The following is a 17,955-nucleotide window of genomic DNA, read 5'->3' as shown; positions in this document are numbered from 1 at the left end:
CAAGCAACAGCCGAATGCTTTGTTCAGCATTTGGGGCTGCTATCCATTTTATAAGGCTACATTCCACTTGTATCTGCTGTTTTCAGCAAATGATTATCAGAACACATGTTCAAACACATATGCAGGATTCCAGGTTCAGGGGCATGAAAGAATATTAAGATTACAACTGTGCATTAATTTAGGCTGTAAACGTAGATTGCATGGGAGATTCAAGGCAAGTAAGGTTGGTTGTTACATTGCCCACTTAAAGGCAGGTTAAACAAACAGGCTGAGTAGTCTTAAAACAGTAGGAGAGCAGTCGAGTTTTTTTTTTAAATTTTTATTTATTTTTTATGTGTACTAGTTACTTATCTTCATGCACACCAGAAGAAGGAATCAGATCCCGTTACAGATGGTTATGAGCAATTATGTGGCTGCTGGGAATTGAACTGAGGATCTCTAGAAGAGTAGTCTGTGCTCTTAATTACTGAGTCATTTCTCCAGACCCAGTCTTAAGTCTTAAGAGACCTTAAGGTGTAATATTAACTCTGGCTTTGAGGACCATCAAAGGCATCAGTCTCTTAGCATGTAAGAATTACTTTTATAATAATGCATAGCTATATCCTCCAAAATAAATCAACTTAATGAGCATGTTATTCTGGATTTTTTTTTCACTTTTTGGAGGATCTCACTGAAGCCTAGGCAGAAGTCTTAGTATACCTTTTGCCTCAGCCTCTTAAATGCTACAATTACAAGCGTGAGCCTCCATGGTCAGCACTCTGCATATTTTTTCTGCCCTTCACACTTAGTATAGTATCAATGCTTTCTGCTTTCATTGCTACGAAGGTCTTTGAAGGGACAAGCACTCATGTTAGAAGGATGTATTTCTAAGCAGGCTCACATGGCTGTGACGCTCAGGGAAGAACACGTTGAAAAGCGGAGACGAATGAATTAATGATGATCTCAAAGACTCTCTGACATTGCCGTTTTTAGCAACTGTCAAGCACCCTGTAAACAGAACATGCTCTGTCTTGAGTCTTGATCACCGCGGTGACAGGCGCAATTCAAAAGCTATTCCAGGAGCAATCTTGCTCCACTTTTATTTTTGTTTTCTCCTCAAACTCTGACAAATTTCTTCTTGAAATTGCTAACATAATTACGTTAACGAAAATGACTGAAGTTGAGACTCAAAGAACAGAGTTCCTTTGTTAAAATGAGTATAACATCCAGTAGCCAGGAAAGGAAATCCATTACTCTAGTCCTGATACACACATTAGACATATATGTTTATACATATGTATGTGTATGTGTAGAGACAATATGTATGCAGATGTTTTCTTTCAAATCTTGAATATAAGTATGCTCATTCAAGTTACATTAAGTACAGCTTATATTACAATGATAAATGCTAAAAACAAATATAGATCTCCTGCCATGGGAGAATGGGAAGCAACTCCAAAAGTCAGTTATGTTCTCTCAGTTGCTTTTGCATCCCTTCTAGCATCCACAATTATAAATCTTTCAAGTTTAAAAGCCAGCTATAATAGTGAAATACACACTTAGCTTCTCCTTCTCTTCCTGGCAAAGGAGGTCCTAAGCAGTAGGAACAATTTTTGCTCCTCATAACCTTTTGGTCATAGCTAGGTGTGTGAATGGCACGAGACTACATTGCTGAGGGGCCAGATAACTTCAGGGTAACACCTGGGTCCAGACAGACTAGAACTTTCTAGTGCTGGGTGAAATCAAATTACAGGGTCAGAATGTTCACTCTTATTCCTAATCTCTCTCTTTTTTTTTTTTTTTTTGGTTTTTCAAGACAGGGTTTCTCTGTGGCTTTGGAGCCTGTCCTGGAACTAGCTCTGTAGACCAGGCTGGTCTCGAACTCATAGAGATCCGTCTGCCTCTGCCTCCCGAGTGCTGGGATTAAAGGCGTGAGACACCACCGCCCGGTTTATTCCTAATCTCTTGGAGTAAGGTGAGATGATTCATTTCAAACTCACACACCAGTGGCCATTGATTCAACCAGTCAACACACCTATAAAACTGTTAAAGATCAAGGCTGGTGGTCAGTGGTGGAGCGCTTGCCTATCAGGCAAACCATTCTAGGCCCAACGCCCAGCAAAACAAAGTAAATAAAACATAACCAAATACCACCCCCAATAAAACCTCCTGAGCGAGGTTCTGGTGACCACATAAACGTGCTGAGAGGCTGCTACCCCTGGGGAGAGCATGGGAACCCGTGCAGGCCCAAACCCACGTATTTCTGTTCAAATGCTCCTGAGTTGTATTCTTTCTAACAAATCACTAATCATAAGTACTTTACTGAGTTCTATGGGGGCCCTGAGGATTGGAATATCTACCAGAAAGACCAAACTGAGAACGGAAGTAGCTAATCTCACAAGCTCTCAGCTGTCCCAGGAAAGGGCATTATCTTTCACGACTGTGTTTTTCTATCCCGCCCCATCTTTCATTGCTGTTGACTTGAGTTAACAGCAAAATCAAATATGCACATTCCTTTTCTTTTTTTCTGCAAACTAGAGCACTGTCATGGGCCCAGAGGCAGACTGAGAATTTCTCTCCTTAGTTTTGGTCAAAACTGTAGTAAACTCATTTCCCCATTAACATGCTTTACTCTTATTATGGGTTCTGACCCAGAGCCAGGTCTTATTCACTATGAATCATGCCAAGGAAGGAGTCAAGAAATCCAAGTTTCTATTCTGCATAGCACAGCAGAACTGGGGCTAGCCTGGTCACCTCCTTTGAACATTTTTTTTTTTTTTGGTATTTTGAGACATAGTTTCACTGTGTAGCTCTGGCTATCCTAGAACTCACTCTGAACACCAGGCTGCCTCAAACTCACAGATATCTGTCTGCCTCTGCCTTTCCAGTGCTGGGATTAAAGGCATGTACTACCACCACCCAACTTTAGCTTAATTTTTATTAAATTTGTCCTTAGGCAATTTCCCACATGTACACAGTACATGCTATCCGTTCTTGCCCCCCCAACTCTCCTATCATCTTGCTACTCCCCCTCTTTCCAATAAATCTCTCTCTCTCACGTTAAAATCTATTTGTTTTTATGACCTACTGAGAATAAACAGGCCATCTTAGTGACCATGGGCTTAGAGTTATCCTTTGGAATCTGGTGGGCTCAGCAGAGAACACACAAAGACAGTGATTCCCTCCTCTCCCAGAATATATTAATATCTAATCATTCAGAAGTAAAGGTAGGTCCCTGTGAGCTACTTTCTGTTCCTTGATAGATTGCTGAAATATCCAACCTTGTATGGGTGCAGTACACATAACTTCAGTTGTGAGCTAATAGTTGCTATATTTGTTAGTGATTTCCTTTTTAAAATCCTATACAAACACTCTACTACTAAACTACATCCCAAACCCATGGATACCCCAGAGATGCTGGTGCTTGGAGTTGGGGCATTCTTATGGTACTATGCTAACTCTAGGTAGAGTCAGAAATAGTGTACATTGTTGGGTACCCTGTTGATATTAAAGTGTAGAACCAGTGTGGGAAAACGCTGTGTATTTGATTGTAGGGAGGAAAGAAGCAAAGGTCTGATGTGGGAATGATTTCTTATTAATAAAGAAACTGCCTAGGCCCATTTCATAGGCCAACCCTTAGGTAGGCGGAGAAAACAGAACAGGATGCTGAGAGAAAGAAGCTGAGTCAGTGAGTCGCCATGGTTCTCCAACTCCAGGCAGATGCAGGTTAAGATCATTCCTGGTAAGCCAGCTTGTGGACTACACAGAATAATAGAAATGGGTTAGATCAATATGTAAGAGCTAGCCAATAAGAAGCTGGAACTATTGGGGCCAGGCAGTGTTTAAAAGAATACAGTTTCCGTGTAATTATTTTGGGTATAAAGCTAGCCGTATAGGCGGCCGGGTGCTGGGGACGCAGCTCCGCTGCTCTTATTTCAACAAAGGTCAAATATTACAGTTTAAAGGACACATTTGTATATCAAATTGATGAGGGGTGGATTTGTGCAGTTTAAAAGCGAGCAAAGAAAATGGTAGAGCTCAATAAAAATCAAATAAAAAAGAAAAAAATAGCATCACAAAATTAAAAAAGGACACATTTGTGTGTCAAATTGACAAGGGATGGATTGTGACAGTTAATTTTGGTGATTAACTTGACTGAGTTAAGAAGTACCTAGGGAGGAAGCTAGAGAGATGTCTCAGGGGTTAAGAGACTCTTCCAGAGAACCCGAGTTCAATTCTCAGGACCTACATGACAGTTCATAACTGTCAGTAACTCCAGTCCCAGGTATACAACACACACATGGTGTACAGACACATATGTAGGCAGAATACCTATTCACATAAAATAAAAATAAAGGTTAAAGTCGGGCAGTGGTGGCACATGCTTTTAACCTCAGCATTCTGGAAGCTAAGGCAGATGGGTCTATGAGTTTAAGGCCAACCTAATCTACAGAGTGAGTTCCAGGACAGCTACACAGAGAAACCCTGTCTCAAATGAACTCCCAAATAAAATAAATGAAAATAAAGGTTAAAATATTAAAAAGAAATGTCTATGGTATTAGTGAGACCCAAATTTGAGTTTGTCTATGAAGGCATTTCTAGAGAGGATTATATGAAAGGAGAAGACCCACCCTGCAGGTAGGTGGCACCATCTCCTGGATTGGGGTCCCAGACTTAATAAATAAGGAGAGAAAAGGGAAAACCAGTTGCTTCCCCTTAGTTATCTGGTCATAGCCTGGAGGAATGGTAATTAATACAGTAAGGGTCTTCGCTACTACATTCCAAGTTTCCCTGAAATGAGCTGTGCTTCTTCTACAAATACCTCACATCTCCCCCGCCCCGGAAGATTCTAACCACTGTCCATCTTGGGTAGGAGAAGCATGGCGTCTGCCTGTCTCTGCTTTCTTCCTCCCACCATCCTGTCCTCCACATTCTTTACAGACACATAGGACTACAGGCCTCCATATATCTCAGATTACTGTTTAACTATCCATTATAGCACAATTCAATTTCATATGCCAAGTGAACATATTGGGTTTGGATAAAGGATGACTCATACAGAAAATTTCTGGTGCTATAAGAATTAATTTCTTAATTATGACATTTGAGCATTTCAGCTGTCAAACATCCAGAACACACTGTTTCCTAAGGACTTTCACCCATAGTCCCTCTTCCACATCCTCTTGTTCTGTTCCTTTGTGGTTCTTAGTCTTGTACTTCTTGTAGGTCTTTGTTCAAATGCTGCTTTCCCAGTAACACCAGTTAAGGAACTGCCGCTCCATTCTACCTGCCTCTCCTAATTCTTTTTACTTCTCTCAGCGGGTTTTACTCTGGTTTTTCTTTTTCATTTTAATTGTCTATGTCTCTCTACTCCTAGAATGTATGCGCCTATGCTAAAGAGTATGTCCCCTTCCTCAAGGCTTTGATCAAGGCATGATCAAGGACATCCACTGAATGAGTACGGGAGTGAATAGCAGAAGGGCCAAAATGAGTCAAAGCAATCCTATCCAACCAGCTCCCTGCGCCTCCTAGTGGCCCAGGAGGATGCCTGTCTCAATCCATACAGAATCACTGGTCTGTATGAATGGAGGCTCTGACTTCTGGTGGGGAGACTGGTAGTGGTAGCTGTGGCTTCCCTCATCTCCCCGGCAACAAAATCATGGAAAGATTCATGCTATTTGATTGACCAAACTAGCCTCAGAGAACAACAGGCAGCTTCCTGAGATCTCCTTCATACCTGTTGTTGTCCACGTAGCGGATCAGCATGGGGTAGAAGGCGTAGAGGTCCCTGCAGAGGACCGCAAACTCGTCCAGGATGAGCAGCTCGGCCTCCTGAGTGTCCCCCTTGCCGTCCGTCTTCAGCTGCTCCTCCTCCTGCACAGTCTTGACTGCCTTCTTCTTTAGCTTGTCCAGGGTGGGGATGAAGTGGCTTCGCAGCAGGTCAGGCCTGGCTTTGCTGATGATTGGCTGTGCGTACACTGCGTTTGCAAACAAAGCACCTTAATCTTATTCCATGTGTTGTGACCATTAATGACAATGGAAGGGAACACTGAGGAATCCATCAACTCAGGATGGCACCTGCATTTAGCTCTCTCCTTTAATCCTTCCTTGGTATCTCCTTCTCATAAAAGTTTACAGTGGAGGTTGGGCATCTAGACCAGCCCCAACACTACTCAGCTCCTCCAGCCCCACTCCATATGAATTCCTCATGTATGCATGGCCTATGCCATACCTCTCCTCTCTTCTAACAGACTATCTTGCAGCATCTGACAGTCTGTCCGTGTTGGTTTTGTTCCATCAGCTATATTTTATAACCCGGAAGGAAGCCTTTTGTTCACAGGAAGAGTACTGTGCTGACCTGGGAGCAAGCATTAGGGGTGTGATTTCTATTGAGGTGACAGATATGTCAGTTATCCTGGCCTGTCATTACACATAGAAGTCATACTGTGCCCCACAAATGTGTATAATTTTTATGTGTTAAAAATAAAAGATGCAGATATGCTTAGGTGTGTATGTACACACATGCTTTCCAATTACAATAGCCTGGTCAACTTCTAAGTCCTCAGCACTGGCATCTTCTTTGGGCTTCAACGGAGGGAGGTAAACATGGGCTGGGAAAGACTAGGGCATTGCTAAAGTAGAGAAACTAAACAAGAAACCAGCAGGTCTCTGTGAGTTCGAGACCAGCCTGGTCTACAGAGCTAGTTCCAGGACAGGCTCCAAAGCTACAGAGAAACCCTGTCTCGAAAAACCAAAAAAAAAAAAGAAAAAAAAAGAAACCAGCAGGACTGCAATGTTGGCCTTTTGTGAGAAGAATGATGGAAACCCACATGTCTTACTCTTTTTCTTATAGTCCATTGGCTAGATACCGGGTGTGCTGTTGTGAGTTAAGTCAGCGGAGCGAATAGTCTGAATATGAGTCAGGGTAATTGCAGGAGAGAAGGGAAATGAAATGAATCCATTGTGACCCATTGGCAATGGACTTTGAATGTCCATTTTGACATTTCTTGAGCTCAATTAAGTTCAATTAAGACAGTTACATTCCAGGAGCCTTTCTTTTTCATCTCATTTCCCCCACATGTTTTGTTTTTCTATTAAAGAGAGATAGCTTCAATCAGATAAGGTGAAGGTAGCCTTTTGGTGACAAGTAATCCTGACTTCTCAGTACTCTTCCAGGCAAAGGATGGCTGCTGTACTTAACTGAGCTTGAGGTTATTACTTAAAACTTGCAGTGGTCCCCAGGAATTAAGCAGCCACACTGAATGGGATCTGGATTTGTTGCAGGAAGGACAGCTTAAGTTCTGTTCCCATCAGTGCCCCTCAGAGCAGTGACAGGTACTCTTGGAAACAGCCTTCTCTAATCTCAGGTTTGTTGGGAGCAGTGAGACCCCAGATTCTGAATTTCTTGTAATCCCCTGATCTGAGTGCCTACAGCTGCTCTGAGCACGAGACCTTCAGGAGTTCCTGATGGCAGGAGAATGGTTTCTGGTGGCTTTGGCTAGGGCGTGGCTATCTCTATATAATCTGCCCCTGAACACAATAAAGGGGGCATTCTTGGGAAATTCAAGGATGACCTGTGTTGCTTTCTCTCTGTCTGTGTGTGTCTGTGTATTTTAACCTCCAGCCCTCCTTGCCTAAAGCTCGCCAACTGGGTGCCAGCGCACAGAGCGCAGACATGGGGGCGCGGTGCGCGGCACAGGTTTACAGATGAGAACCCATCAAATCACCTTATGATTGACAACCTTTTCAGGGTCATTGGTAATAAGGGGCTGGATACTCCGCTTATTATATGTCCACATGGTCTGTGCTATCCAGCAATCAAAACAGTCTTAATTTTAATCTCAGTTCATTTCTGAGACAGAAAGGAGGTAGGAGTATTTCCCGCTTGCTCTTCTAGTAATGTGTCTATTCACCTTCTGGTGGTCTTGTGCTCCCTGTAGCCTAGTTTTGGCAGTTCATGGCCCTGGAGGTTGTACGGGGCGGGGGCTGGGACAAACAGATTCCATGATCTAAACTGAAGTTTCATCCATAACAATGATTTCCCAGTGTTGAGCTTCCCAGACTCCAGTTTGACATACGGGATGCTAAATATTCATGGTTTCTTGAGTGTGGGAAGTGCATTCATTTTCCAAAACTTTTCCTCTTTTGGTTGGTTCAAGAACAGAAAATTGGCTAATAGCATTCATTAAGAGCCTACTGCAAGCCAGGAGTTAAAGAGGGATACAAAGAGAGAGAGAGAGAAAGTCAAGAAAACAAAGTGTTGCTATTATTAGCTACATTCAAGCCAGTCTTAGAAAGCACAACGTGAAATGCAAATGCTGAATAACATTGAGGAACTTGGTGCAGCCCGGATGGGAGTGAGTTTTACATACTTACCAATAAATTACAGATAATTAGGAACAGAAGAGCTAATGGGTTTCTTAAGCACCCCAAACAAATAAAGCAATGATCATCACAGGGGAGCACAGCTGGTCTAAAGGGCTCCTTGAAGCTTTGGGGGCCTGGATTAGGAGGGGAGTAGGGCTGGAGGAAAGGCGTGAGGAAAGTATGTCTGTTCAGTTCACTGTGTTGTTTTGTTTAAGACAGGGCCTCACTTGGCCCAGGCTGGCCTTGAATTCCTACGTAGTCAAGGCTGGCCTTGAACTTCTGATTGTCTTACCTCTGCCTCCCTTGAGTTCACATTACAGGGCTGTACCAACACAGGTGGTTTTATGTACTGCTGGGGATTGAACCCAGCATGCTAGGCAAGTACTCTACAAACTGTGCTACACCGTCAGCCCTCAGTTTGCTGCTAAGCAAGTGGGAGGTAGGAGATTAAAAAACAGAATAGAACTTGCTCAGACTCGTCATAGAATTACCAAGAGTTCTAAAGAAAAGCTGCTTTAACTGCAGGGTCAAAGACCCAGAGAAAGGATGTGGGTACCTGCGATGCGCTTCATCCAGGAGGCCTCATCAATGCCCAGGTTGTTGTTGATGATTTTCAGGATGTTGCCCAGGATGAGGCTGAGGTGTTCAGATGTGACCTTGGTGCAGCAGGGCCCTGTGCTGGGTGGCAGGTTCTCAGGCCCCCGCTCCCACCAGTAAGACAGGTAGTTGCAGAGCATAGGCAAGATCACTTCAATGACATGGGGCATCTCCATGTAACGGGCACCTGACTCGGCCAAGCTATTGATTTCCTTCATCAGGCCTTCCAGCTGGGGGATATCGGGACACATCTCTTCCACCTTGTCTGGCATCCCCAGAACTGACCAAGAGAGTACAGGAAGAAGAAAGGCACGGTGATTCGAAGGCATACCCTTCTTCTAGTCTTTAGATATAAATCTCCACTGCAGAACCTTAAAGGAATGAGTTTGGATCAAAGCAGCCTCAGGACTCAAAGGGTGTGTGTGTGTGTGTGTGTGTGTGTGTGTGTGTGCAGACTTGTAGTTTCCAGGGGCATTTTCTTAAATGTCATGCTGAAGTCAGAAACTCATAGCTAAACAAACACCATGGAGGCAATGCTGAGGATAGAGCGTAAGACAACTTGGTGACACACAGATTCTTGGCTATTCCCCCCTGGCTTGCCTGTTGGACCTTGGTGTGACCACTGCAGAAAAGGTAGCATCAGGGGTAAAACAACTCCTCAACATTCAGGAGTCGAATTATCGCTTGCTCACCCGCATCATTTCCCCACTGCTGTAAAGGGAGAGGCAAGCATTCCATCAAACACTCCCGTAGCAGGACCAGAGACTCTAATACTTAGCATCTAGCTGAAAATACACCGAGGGAAAAAAAATCATGGATTGATTTTTCTGCCTTTACAACAGAAATGATCAATAACCTCAGGCGACTTAATTGACTTTCTGTCAGTCATTCACTTTGTTGTTGAACAAAGCATATTTTCAGGGACTAGTGAGTTAATCCCCTCTTCTCCATTTCGCATGACTGAGGGCAGTTCACTGGAGAAGGGCAGCCAGGATGAAATGAAACTAGAATTCAACATTATAGCAGAGAGGATTAGGAGATTATTAAAAAAAAGTAGAAACAACAACAATAAAAGAGGATTATTTGTCCTGTTCCCTTTAAAATAAGGAATACTTTTCCCTGAAAAATAGGGGGAAGATAGTAACTGTCTTGAGGTTCTTGACAGAGCCCTGATAACAGACAGACAGACCATTGGTCCAGAAGAGAAGACTCAGGAATAAACTCATGCAGTTTTAGGCACCTACATTTCTACAAAGGTGTCAAAAAACACACTGGAAAAAAGGCAGCCTCTTTAACAAGTGGTGCTGGGGGCGGGGGGACTCGTTTTTCACATGTAGAAGAATGAAAGTAAATTTGTAGCTGTGATTTCAATGAGAAATATCCTCTGTAGGCTTATGCATTTGAACACTGGGTCCCTCACTGGTGGTGCTGTTTGGGAAGGTTATGAAACCTTCAGGAGGTGGAGTCTTGCTGATGAAATATGTCACTGAAGGCGGGATTTGATGGTTTATAGACTCATTTCACTTTCTACTTGCTCTCTCAGCTTCTTTTATGCAAATAAAATTTGATCAGCAGCTTCCTGCTCCTACCGACAGGCCATGTTTCCCCTGCTATTATGGCTCCTAGCCTTCTGCAGCCATAATCAAAATAAACAATCTACATGTTGTTTTTGGTCATGAGAAGCAACCAATACAAACTCTGTAATGCCTGTAGAAAAGTCAATTCACAATGGATTGAAAGCCATAATGCCACCGATAGTCTATTACAATGCTGGCTGTTGGGAGAGGATGAATCTGTCTTGTACTTTGCAGCAGGAAGCATAGACAACAAACTGGGACTCCTGGGAGGCAGACACAAACAGGGTAATTTTACATATAAACCTGCAGAGTAAAGAGTTAAGTGCTAAGAAGTCAAAAGTTTCATTGGGAGCTCCACATATGGAACAATGCTAGCTATTACAGAGGCAACTGACACACTTACTTGCTGTCACGGTTATACATGAGAAAGCTTCGTGTGTTGTGTTTAAAAGCCATATTGATACTACATTACCATAGATACTTCTTTCTCTCACCTAAGAAGAACAAGGAGTTGTGCATACAAATAAAGAAAGTCTTCCTTTAACTAATTGCTTTCTTTAATTAATCTGGTCATCATGACTTGGGTTAGTGACCTTTCTCCTCTAATCTTTGGGATTAACAGTTGGTGCATTGGAGTCATGAGAATGACCTTTAGAAATTATTTATATGTACAATAATTGGTCCTTGAATGGAACCAACATTTGTGGTTCAGAAGGTATTTTGTGTTCCAAATGCCACATGATAAACTCAGTGAACTCTGATGAATTAGCTACACGAAGTTAGCCTCAAATGAGTCCTGTTGGCAGCAGACACAGAGTGTTGGTAAAGTCATTAGAACACACTGCTCTTGTAGTTTCTAGATAATGTCCCTCACGGTGAGATGCAGGACCCCAGGCCCTAATCTAGGTCTACCGAGTTAGAAACACCAGTGACAGTAGTGATCTTCATCACAGTGATTCTGAAGCCGCATTGGGTAAGAGTCTAAAGTACTCTCATGTGCTCCAAGCAGCCCTTCACCCAAAGAGCTCTGCCCCTTTGCAAGACAGGCTGACGGCTGACACTGGAACTGGACCTCTTTTCTCTGTAGATGGTTATTCCAACAGGGTGTGGAAGGCAAGCAAGGTGGCTGGCGGCAGGATGTTTCTGCCAACCCAATACTCTGATTAATAGGCTACGTTCATGTGACTAAGGATTTCTGCTATTTGGAATAAGTGTCATAAAACACTATTAAACTTTTTGTTAATGCATATCTTAACTTTGGATTAGAAAATGCTATAAGTTCTTAGAGTTCTGAGGCTTTTAATATAATTAACTCCACTGGCACAACATCAATCATTAATTAATAGAGACATCCAGTTGACAAGAGGTTTGATACTGTAAATCAGTTCATTCATTTTAAAAACATGCCATCATTTATCACCTTCAACATCTTTTCCTCTCTGTTGTTCCTGAGGACACCCATTTTGTAATGAATGACATCTACTGTCTTTGGGTCCATTAAGCTATCAGTCATTCTCCAGCTAATCCTGTGTATCCCCAAATACATATTGATGCACATTATAATTTTTAAAAGAGGCACATGCACACTCAGCATTTACTTTTTGCTTATTTAAGCCAATTGTGAAAATCAGGGGACTTGGGTGTCAAGTCTCATAATATGTTACCGGTGAAAGGAAACTCCCAATCCCCCTAAAAGGCAATGATGTCCCACAATGACAGTCTGGGATTAACTCCGCCTGCATATGTTTACATGTAGCATTCCTCAGAAACCCGTGGAATAGGTTTCTGTCTGCCAGAAAGACACCCTTTCCTTATCTCCGCTGGCCTCTGGCGAATGGGGCATCTGGTTCTCTACTGGTGAATACTCGTGACATATGTCAAAGCCCATGCTAACCTCCAGCCTCCACTGCTATTCTAGTTCAGGAAAATTATTAGCGGTCTTACCTAAACTGTTCTGGGGACCCTTTCTTGGGGCAGGGTGTTCTTAGTACGTGAAAGAAGCAGAAGGGAATAAAGCTTCGGTCTAGGTTAAAAGGACTGTGTGAGAAGGTGTGCCTAGGACCTCAGGACAGTTAGATAAATATCGCTTGAAAATGAAAGGAATTGATGTAGAGTGGAGCCATTCATTTGTAATGTGTATCCATAATTTAAGAAACTCAAGATGGCATGGATTCTAATTTAAAATGGTTTACTGCGATCTTTACATCTCTTAATATTGTTCAGGTCTATAATTTGGCAGTTTGGGCTTCAGATTTCATCAAGACACCATAGTTCTATTGGAACTCAAGATTTATTAAAAGTATCCGTGGAAGATTTTTATTTTAGCCTGTTGTCTTGTGACAGGGCAAGACAGTACGGAGCTTCCTCTATCTTGTATTCTTGCTGAGGCCATTTTAGGTTTAACTAGGATCTGGTCGTCTTGGTGGAGAATCCTATGGAAAATTATTCAACTCTATTGTAGGAACCTGATGTCAAGATGCCACAGCTAACTTATTTTCTACTAAACTGCCTGCTTATGCAAACCTCCTTATCCAGCTAATCACTTATTTTGTCTTCTGTTAAACTGCTTGCTTGCACAAAAACTCTTCCTGCGAGCAAGATGCCAGGCTGTGGTTATAAAAAAAAAAAAGATGCCTTTTATAACCCTTACCTTAAATACTTGGCACTAGACTTGGGTCCTGATTATCTATGTGTAGTACTAGCTGGCTGAAATAAAGATTTTTAATTGGCTGTAAACTGTGTCTGAGTGATCATCTCTGGTGGGCTCCCCATAACAATATTTATCTAGTATCACTCTGAACCCAAATAGGATTCTTTTCACTCTCCAGAAAGCAGATTACAACTTGATTTGGATTTTAGCTTTAATGATTATTGGTTGTTTTCTAATAAATCTTTATTTATCAAAATAGGCTATGGGTCATATTTGTCTTATGCACATGAATTACTAGTCTCTGTTATAGAACCTACTGCATGCCAATGCTTCTGTTAACAAAGCCTCTCCTTGTATGACTACAATTTCTTCTGGCACTATTCAATGTCTCCTTTTCCATGATGATAGAGAGTATGCACACAGTGTCCTTCTCTTGAAGAGCATACTTAGGGTATTAGTATGCCTTTGCCTTGTTGTGATATTACTCTGAAAAAAATGACTACTAAAAGGTTGTCATATCCCCAGGAACAAACCAGAAATGGAGACCTAAGGCAGACAGAAGACCACAAGGTCTTGAGATGGCAGGATAGTAGAATCTAACTAGACTGTCTTCTCACTGTATTAAAAAGTTATCAAAAGTCTAATGATCAAAAAAGTCTCATTCAAGCTCATCTCTCCAACAAAACAGAGAATTTTTGCTAAGGAGGGAAGACCTCCTCTGAATGTGAGCAGCACCATTCTGTGGGCTGGGATTTCAGAGGGAATAAAAAGGAGAAAATGAGCTGGGTAGCAGCGGCACATGCCTTTAATCCCAGCACTTGGGAGGCAGAGGCAGGCGGATCTCTGTGAGTTTGACGCCAGCCCGATCCACAGCGTGAGTTCTAGGACAGGCAGGACTACAGAGAGACCCTGTCTGGAAAAACAACAGAGGACAAAGTGCATGAAGAATCGACATCTCTCCTTTTTCTCACTGTAAACACAACATGACTAGCTGCCTCATGCTTTTTCCTCCTGCCTTCTCTGCCTTGAAGGACTGACTGTATTCCTTAAACCCACAAGCCAAAATAAAATTTCTTTCCTTTTGGCGTTTTATCTGGTGCAAAAAAAAAATAGCTAATAACACACTGTGTAAAACACCACACCACAGGACTGCTGTTCCATCCCACCACCTTCCTGGCTAGTCCCTGGTGATCTCTGTGAGAAGATACTTACTAGACCGCTCCCTAGGAGTCTTGGTGTTGAAGACTGAGAGGGGATTATAGCGGTTAAGGTTGGGCTCCAGGAATGCCACTGGGATGGCAGCCGCCAGGGAAGCCAGACATTCTCCAAGAGCGGGACGTTGCCTGGAGACAAAGAAGTCCATTTAGAAGTGATTCCGTCTGGATGCGGTTACACACACCAGTTAGGTCCCTTACTCAGGCTGTCTCACACTATCCTGTTTTAATGCACTGGATGTCCTGGGGTACAGTAAAGTTGTACGTACTTTCTCTCCCCCATCTTTTTCCAGGTATTAAGGGTGAGCTCACTGTTTTGAACCTAGTTTGTGGCTAAGAGGATATAATCATATATTGTAGGTGTTGTTATAGGATGATCATGAAAATAACAGCCTACTGGAAGTCAATTGGTCTAGGAACCAAGAGTCAATGCCATACTGTTGAAACATCTGTGGAGCAGGTTGTTAGCTGTAGGATTCCCTTCAGTTCCCAACCAGTACTCAACAAAGACCATGTGTTAGTTACCCCTCACTGTGACAAGAACCAACAATTGTAACAACACCAAGTAACTGGAATGTCAAAAGCATAGATTCTCTGAAACTAGATAAGGATTTGTAGAGGTGGTAGCATTTTTTTTTTTCCCACGGAAGAGTAAGTTACGTTGGCCATAATCTTTGTCTACTAGGTGGTGAAAGTCCTTTCTCATTGATATAGACCAAAGTTTGAACATGTATTTTATACAGGAGTCCGGTGCAACACAATTCAAAAGTTAGATCTTTACAAACTAATTGTAAGGATTAGCTTCAATCTGCAGCTTTGTTAGAGAGATGCTTTTGAGTTGAGCTTAAAAAAATGTAATCCTAACTGTTTCTGAATTTGATGACTGGATAAGAGCATTTGAGCAGACTTAGGATCTGCGGGGCAGCCCGAGGGAGGACAGAATGGCTCTGCTTGAGATGGAAAACTAAGGGGCTGACCAGGGGTGTGTGTGTGTGGGGGGGGAAGAGGGTGACTGAGTCAGCTTAAAGTTTTAGTTTATTGGAGAAACCCACTCAGGCCTCACTCAATTACCAAACTGACTTAAAAAGTGACCTTTTAAACTATTCTAAAGGACAACTAAAAGATGCAATTGTTATCCCTTATCGTCTTAGGTGTGGCTTTTAAGAGACAGACCTCTTATTTTCTATGAAGGATGCAAGAAGACAACCTTCAAATCATCCCAGAAGGACAGGTCCTTAGTCAGACTATCACCTCCTAGCTGATGCACATCTTTGTCCTCCAGGGATAGGTTTGGCTGTCAGAATCCTTCTATCTCTGTCCCCTGATCTGGTAGGTTTCACAGGCAGAACAGTACTGTAGGGCCAAACCAAGACTCTGTGCCTGTGTACCAACATGGCCAGAGTCTCCTCTGGAGCTGTGCCAGCGGGAGGAGGGAGAGGTGTATAAATTGCTGACACCAAGGCCCACTTCTGAGGACTCTCTCGCAAAGCCTGTCTCCCTTAACTGTCCTTCTCATCACCCCATCTTTGTTATTTGCCTTTTTGGCCAAGTTCAAGGTGACAGACCATCTGAAGAGAAGAGTAACACTTTAACTTCAGATCTGAAATCGCCAGGATCCTCAGCGACCAGAGAACAGGGAGGTAAACCGGGGTGAGGGTTCACAAAGGGTCTCAGTGTGACCCTGTCACAGTGTGTACCAGCAAAGTAGTCAATAAGAAGTTGTGTAATGTCTCTTCTGTATTGCTTTTAGAGAAGCAAATGAGAAGGAGTGATGGGGAAAGGGATGTCACAGGGGGAAGCACCGGTGGAAGAGAATCTGGGAGACATTCAGTGATGTGGGAGGTGATATATGCTGTGAATATGTTTTATTGCCATTGGTTAATAAAGAAGCTGCTTTCGGTCAATGGAGTAACAGAGTAAATCCAGACTGAAAGAGATATAGAGAGAGTAGGCAGAGCCTAAGAGAAGCCATCCATGTAGCCACCATCCGAGACAGATGCCTCTGCGGGAGCCCCATGCTGGCTGGTGATGCACAGATTAATGGAGATGGGGTGGTTTAAGACATAAGAGCTAGCTAGAAATATGCTTAAGCTATTGGCCAAAGAGTATTGCAAATAATAAAGCTTCTGTGTGATTGTTTCAGGTCTAAGTGGCAGGGAATGAGCGAGCAACCTCCACCAGCAACTCAGGTATGAAAGGATCAGGTGCCATCCCAAGTCTGAGGGTAAATTTCAGCTGGCACTGGGAAGTGGTGCAAAGCTGATGGCTTCTCCACTTGCTCTGTGTTTTTACTGAAGTTGGAAGTTCTGAGCTCATGACTGTGGGTGTTTGGAAAGTTAGGCAGCTATAAAGGCAAGCCTTGTGGTGAAAAAAGAGTCGAGAAGTCCCAGCTGTGCAGGGCTGCAGTGACAGGGACGTGGCCCTGTCCTCTCTGATATTAATTACCGAGCAATCTGACTCACACCAACTTCTCATCAGGGCTTTCTCTAGTCAGGGGCACATGCAGATGCTAATTAGCTGCTCAGCCGAGAGAGATAAACAACGGCTCTCCTGGCCCAGCTGCTGTGAACACAGAAAAAACCAGAAGCCCGACAATTAATACTCCTGTCTGTGAAATGCCAGAGGGACCTGGGGCCTCCAGGTCCCTCCAGGTCACTCCATCACTCTGGAGTGATGGAGCTAGACATAGGCTTCTTCAGTCATTAGTGCCCCCAGGGGGCAATGTGGGTGTGGGCAAAGCTTCTAGGCAGGGCATGGGCTATATGGTTAGCTCCATGGCAACCAAAAAAAAAAAAAAAAGGACTTGGAGTTTATCATTGGAAACTGTTTTTCATTAAACTTTACTGCCAAGTAGAGTACTTTTCACAAGATGGTTAAGTCGAAGGTGACTGATTGGAGAGATTTCAATATGTATTTCAGTATATTACTTCCCAATTTCCCAACTATGAAGATTTCTTTGCCAGTATCTTAATTTGTTTACAGGATGCAGGAACAGTGAGTCTCTCAACTGTTTATTGTCAGGAATGCAAAGGCAAAGAAATTACAGTATCTTAATAATACTGTGGTGATTTGAGTGAAATAGCCCCCATAGACTCGTAGGGAGTGGCACTATTAGGAGGTATGGCCTTGTTGGGAAAGGTGTGGTCTTGCTGGAGAAAGGTGTTACTTGGGGTGGGCTTTTGAGTTTCAGAAGCCCGAGGCAGCTACTTCTCCAGCATGTCTACTTTTATGCAGCCATGCTTCCTGCCATGATGACAATGGATTAAACCTCTGAACTGTAAGTCAGACCCAACTAAATGATTTCCTTTATAAGAGTTGCCATGGTCATGGTGTCTCTTCCTAAGACAAATACCTTATACCCATATACTCCTCACCGTGTATACTCCCAATGATACTGTGGAAAGGAAGCAGCGTGTAGCAGAGTAGTAAACACAGCAGAGGCAGAGACGATAGAGCAGAGATGTGAACATAGTCTTAAATGGTAATATTAGTAAACTTAGTGCTTTAGATATGTGTGATGTCCAATTAGAAATGATTGGTCAGTGGAAGCCAGAAGGGTAGATGGAACAAG

At 42.9% G+C, this 17,955-nt stretch overlaps 1 protein-coding gene across 1 annotated transcript in view; it reads right to left on the bottom strand.

The window, feature by feature from the left end:
* Ryr3 (ryanodine receptor 3) overlaps positions 1–17,955 on the bottom strand; it is a 571,876-nt gene that overhangs the window by 68,853 nt on the left and 485,068 nt on the right. Inside the window, exons 66-68 of the mRNA XM_026787730.1 lie at positions 14,383–14,513; positions 8,903–9,223; positions 5,717–5,957 (exon numbers count right to left, since the gene is read on the bottom strand). Coding sequence (XP_026643531.1) covers positions 5,717–5,957; positions 8,903–9,223; positions 14,383–14,513 — 693 coding nt within the window. The remainder of the gene's footprint in view (positions 1–5,716; positions 5,958–8,902; positions 9,224–14,382; positions 14,514–17,955) is intronic.

The sequence above is a fragment of the Microtus ochrogaster genome (genome assembly GCF_000317375.1).
Source record: "Microtus ochrogaster isolate Prairie Vole_2 chromosome 14 unlocalized genomic scaffold, MicOch1.0 chr14_random_1, whole genome shotgun sequence".
Taxonomy (NCBI): Eukaryota; Metazoa; Chordata; class Mammalia; order Rodentia; family Cricetidae; genus Microtus; species Microtus ochrogaster.
The sequence above is the reverse complement of the archived record's forward strand: the minus strand, read 5'-3'. Positions and strand labels throughout refer to the sequence as shown.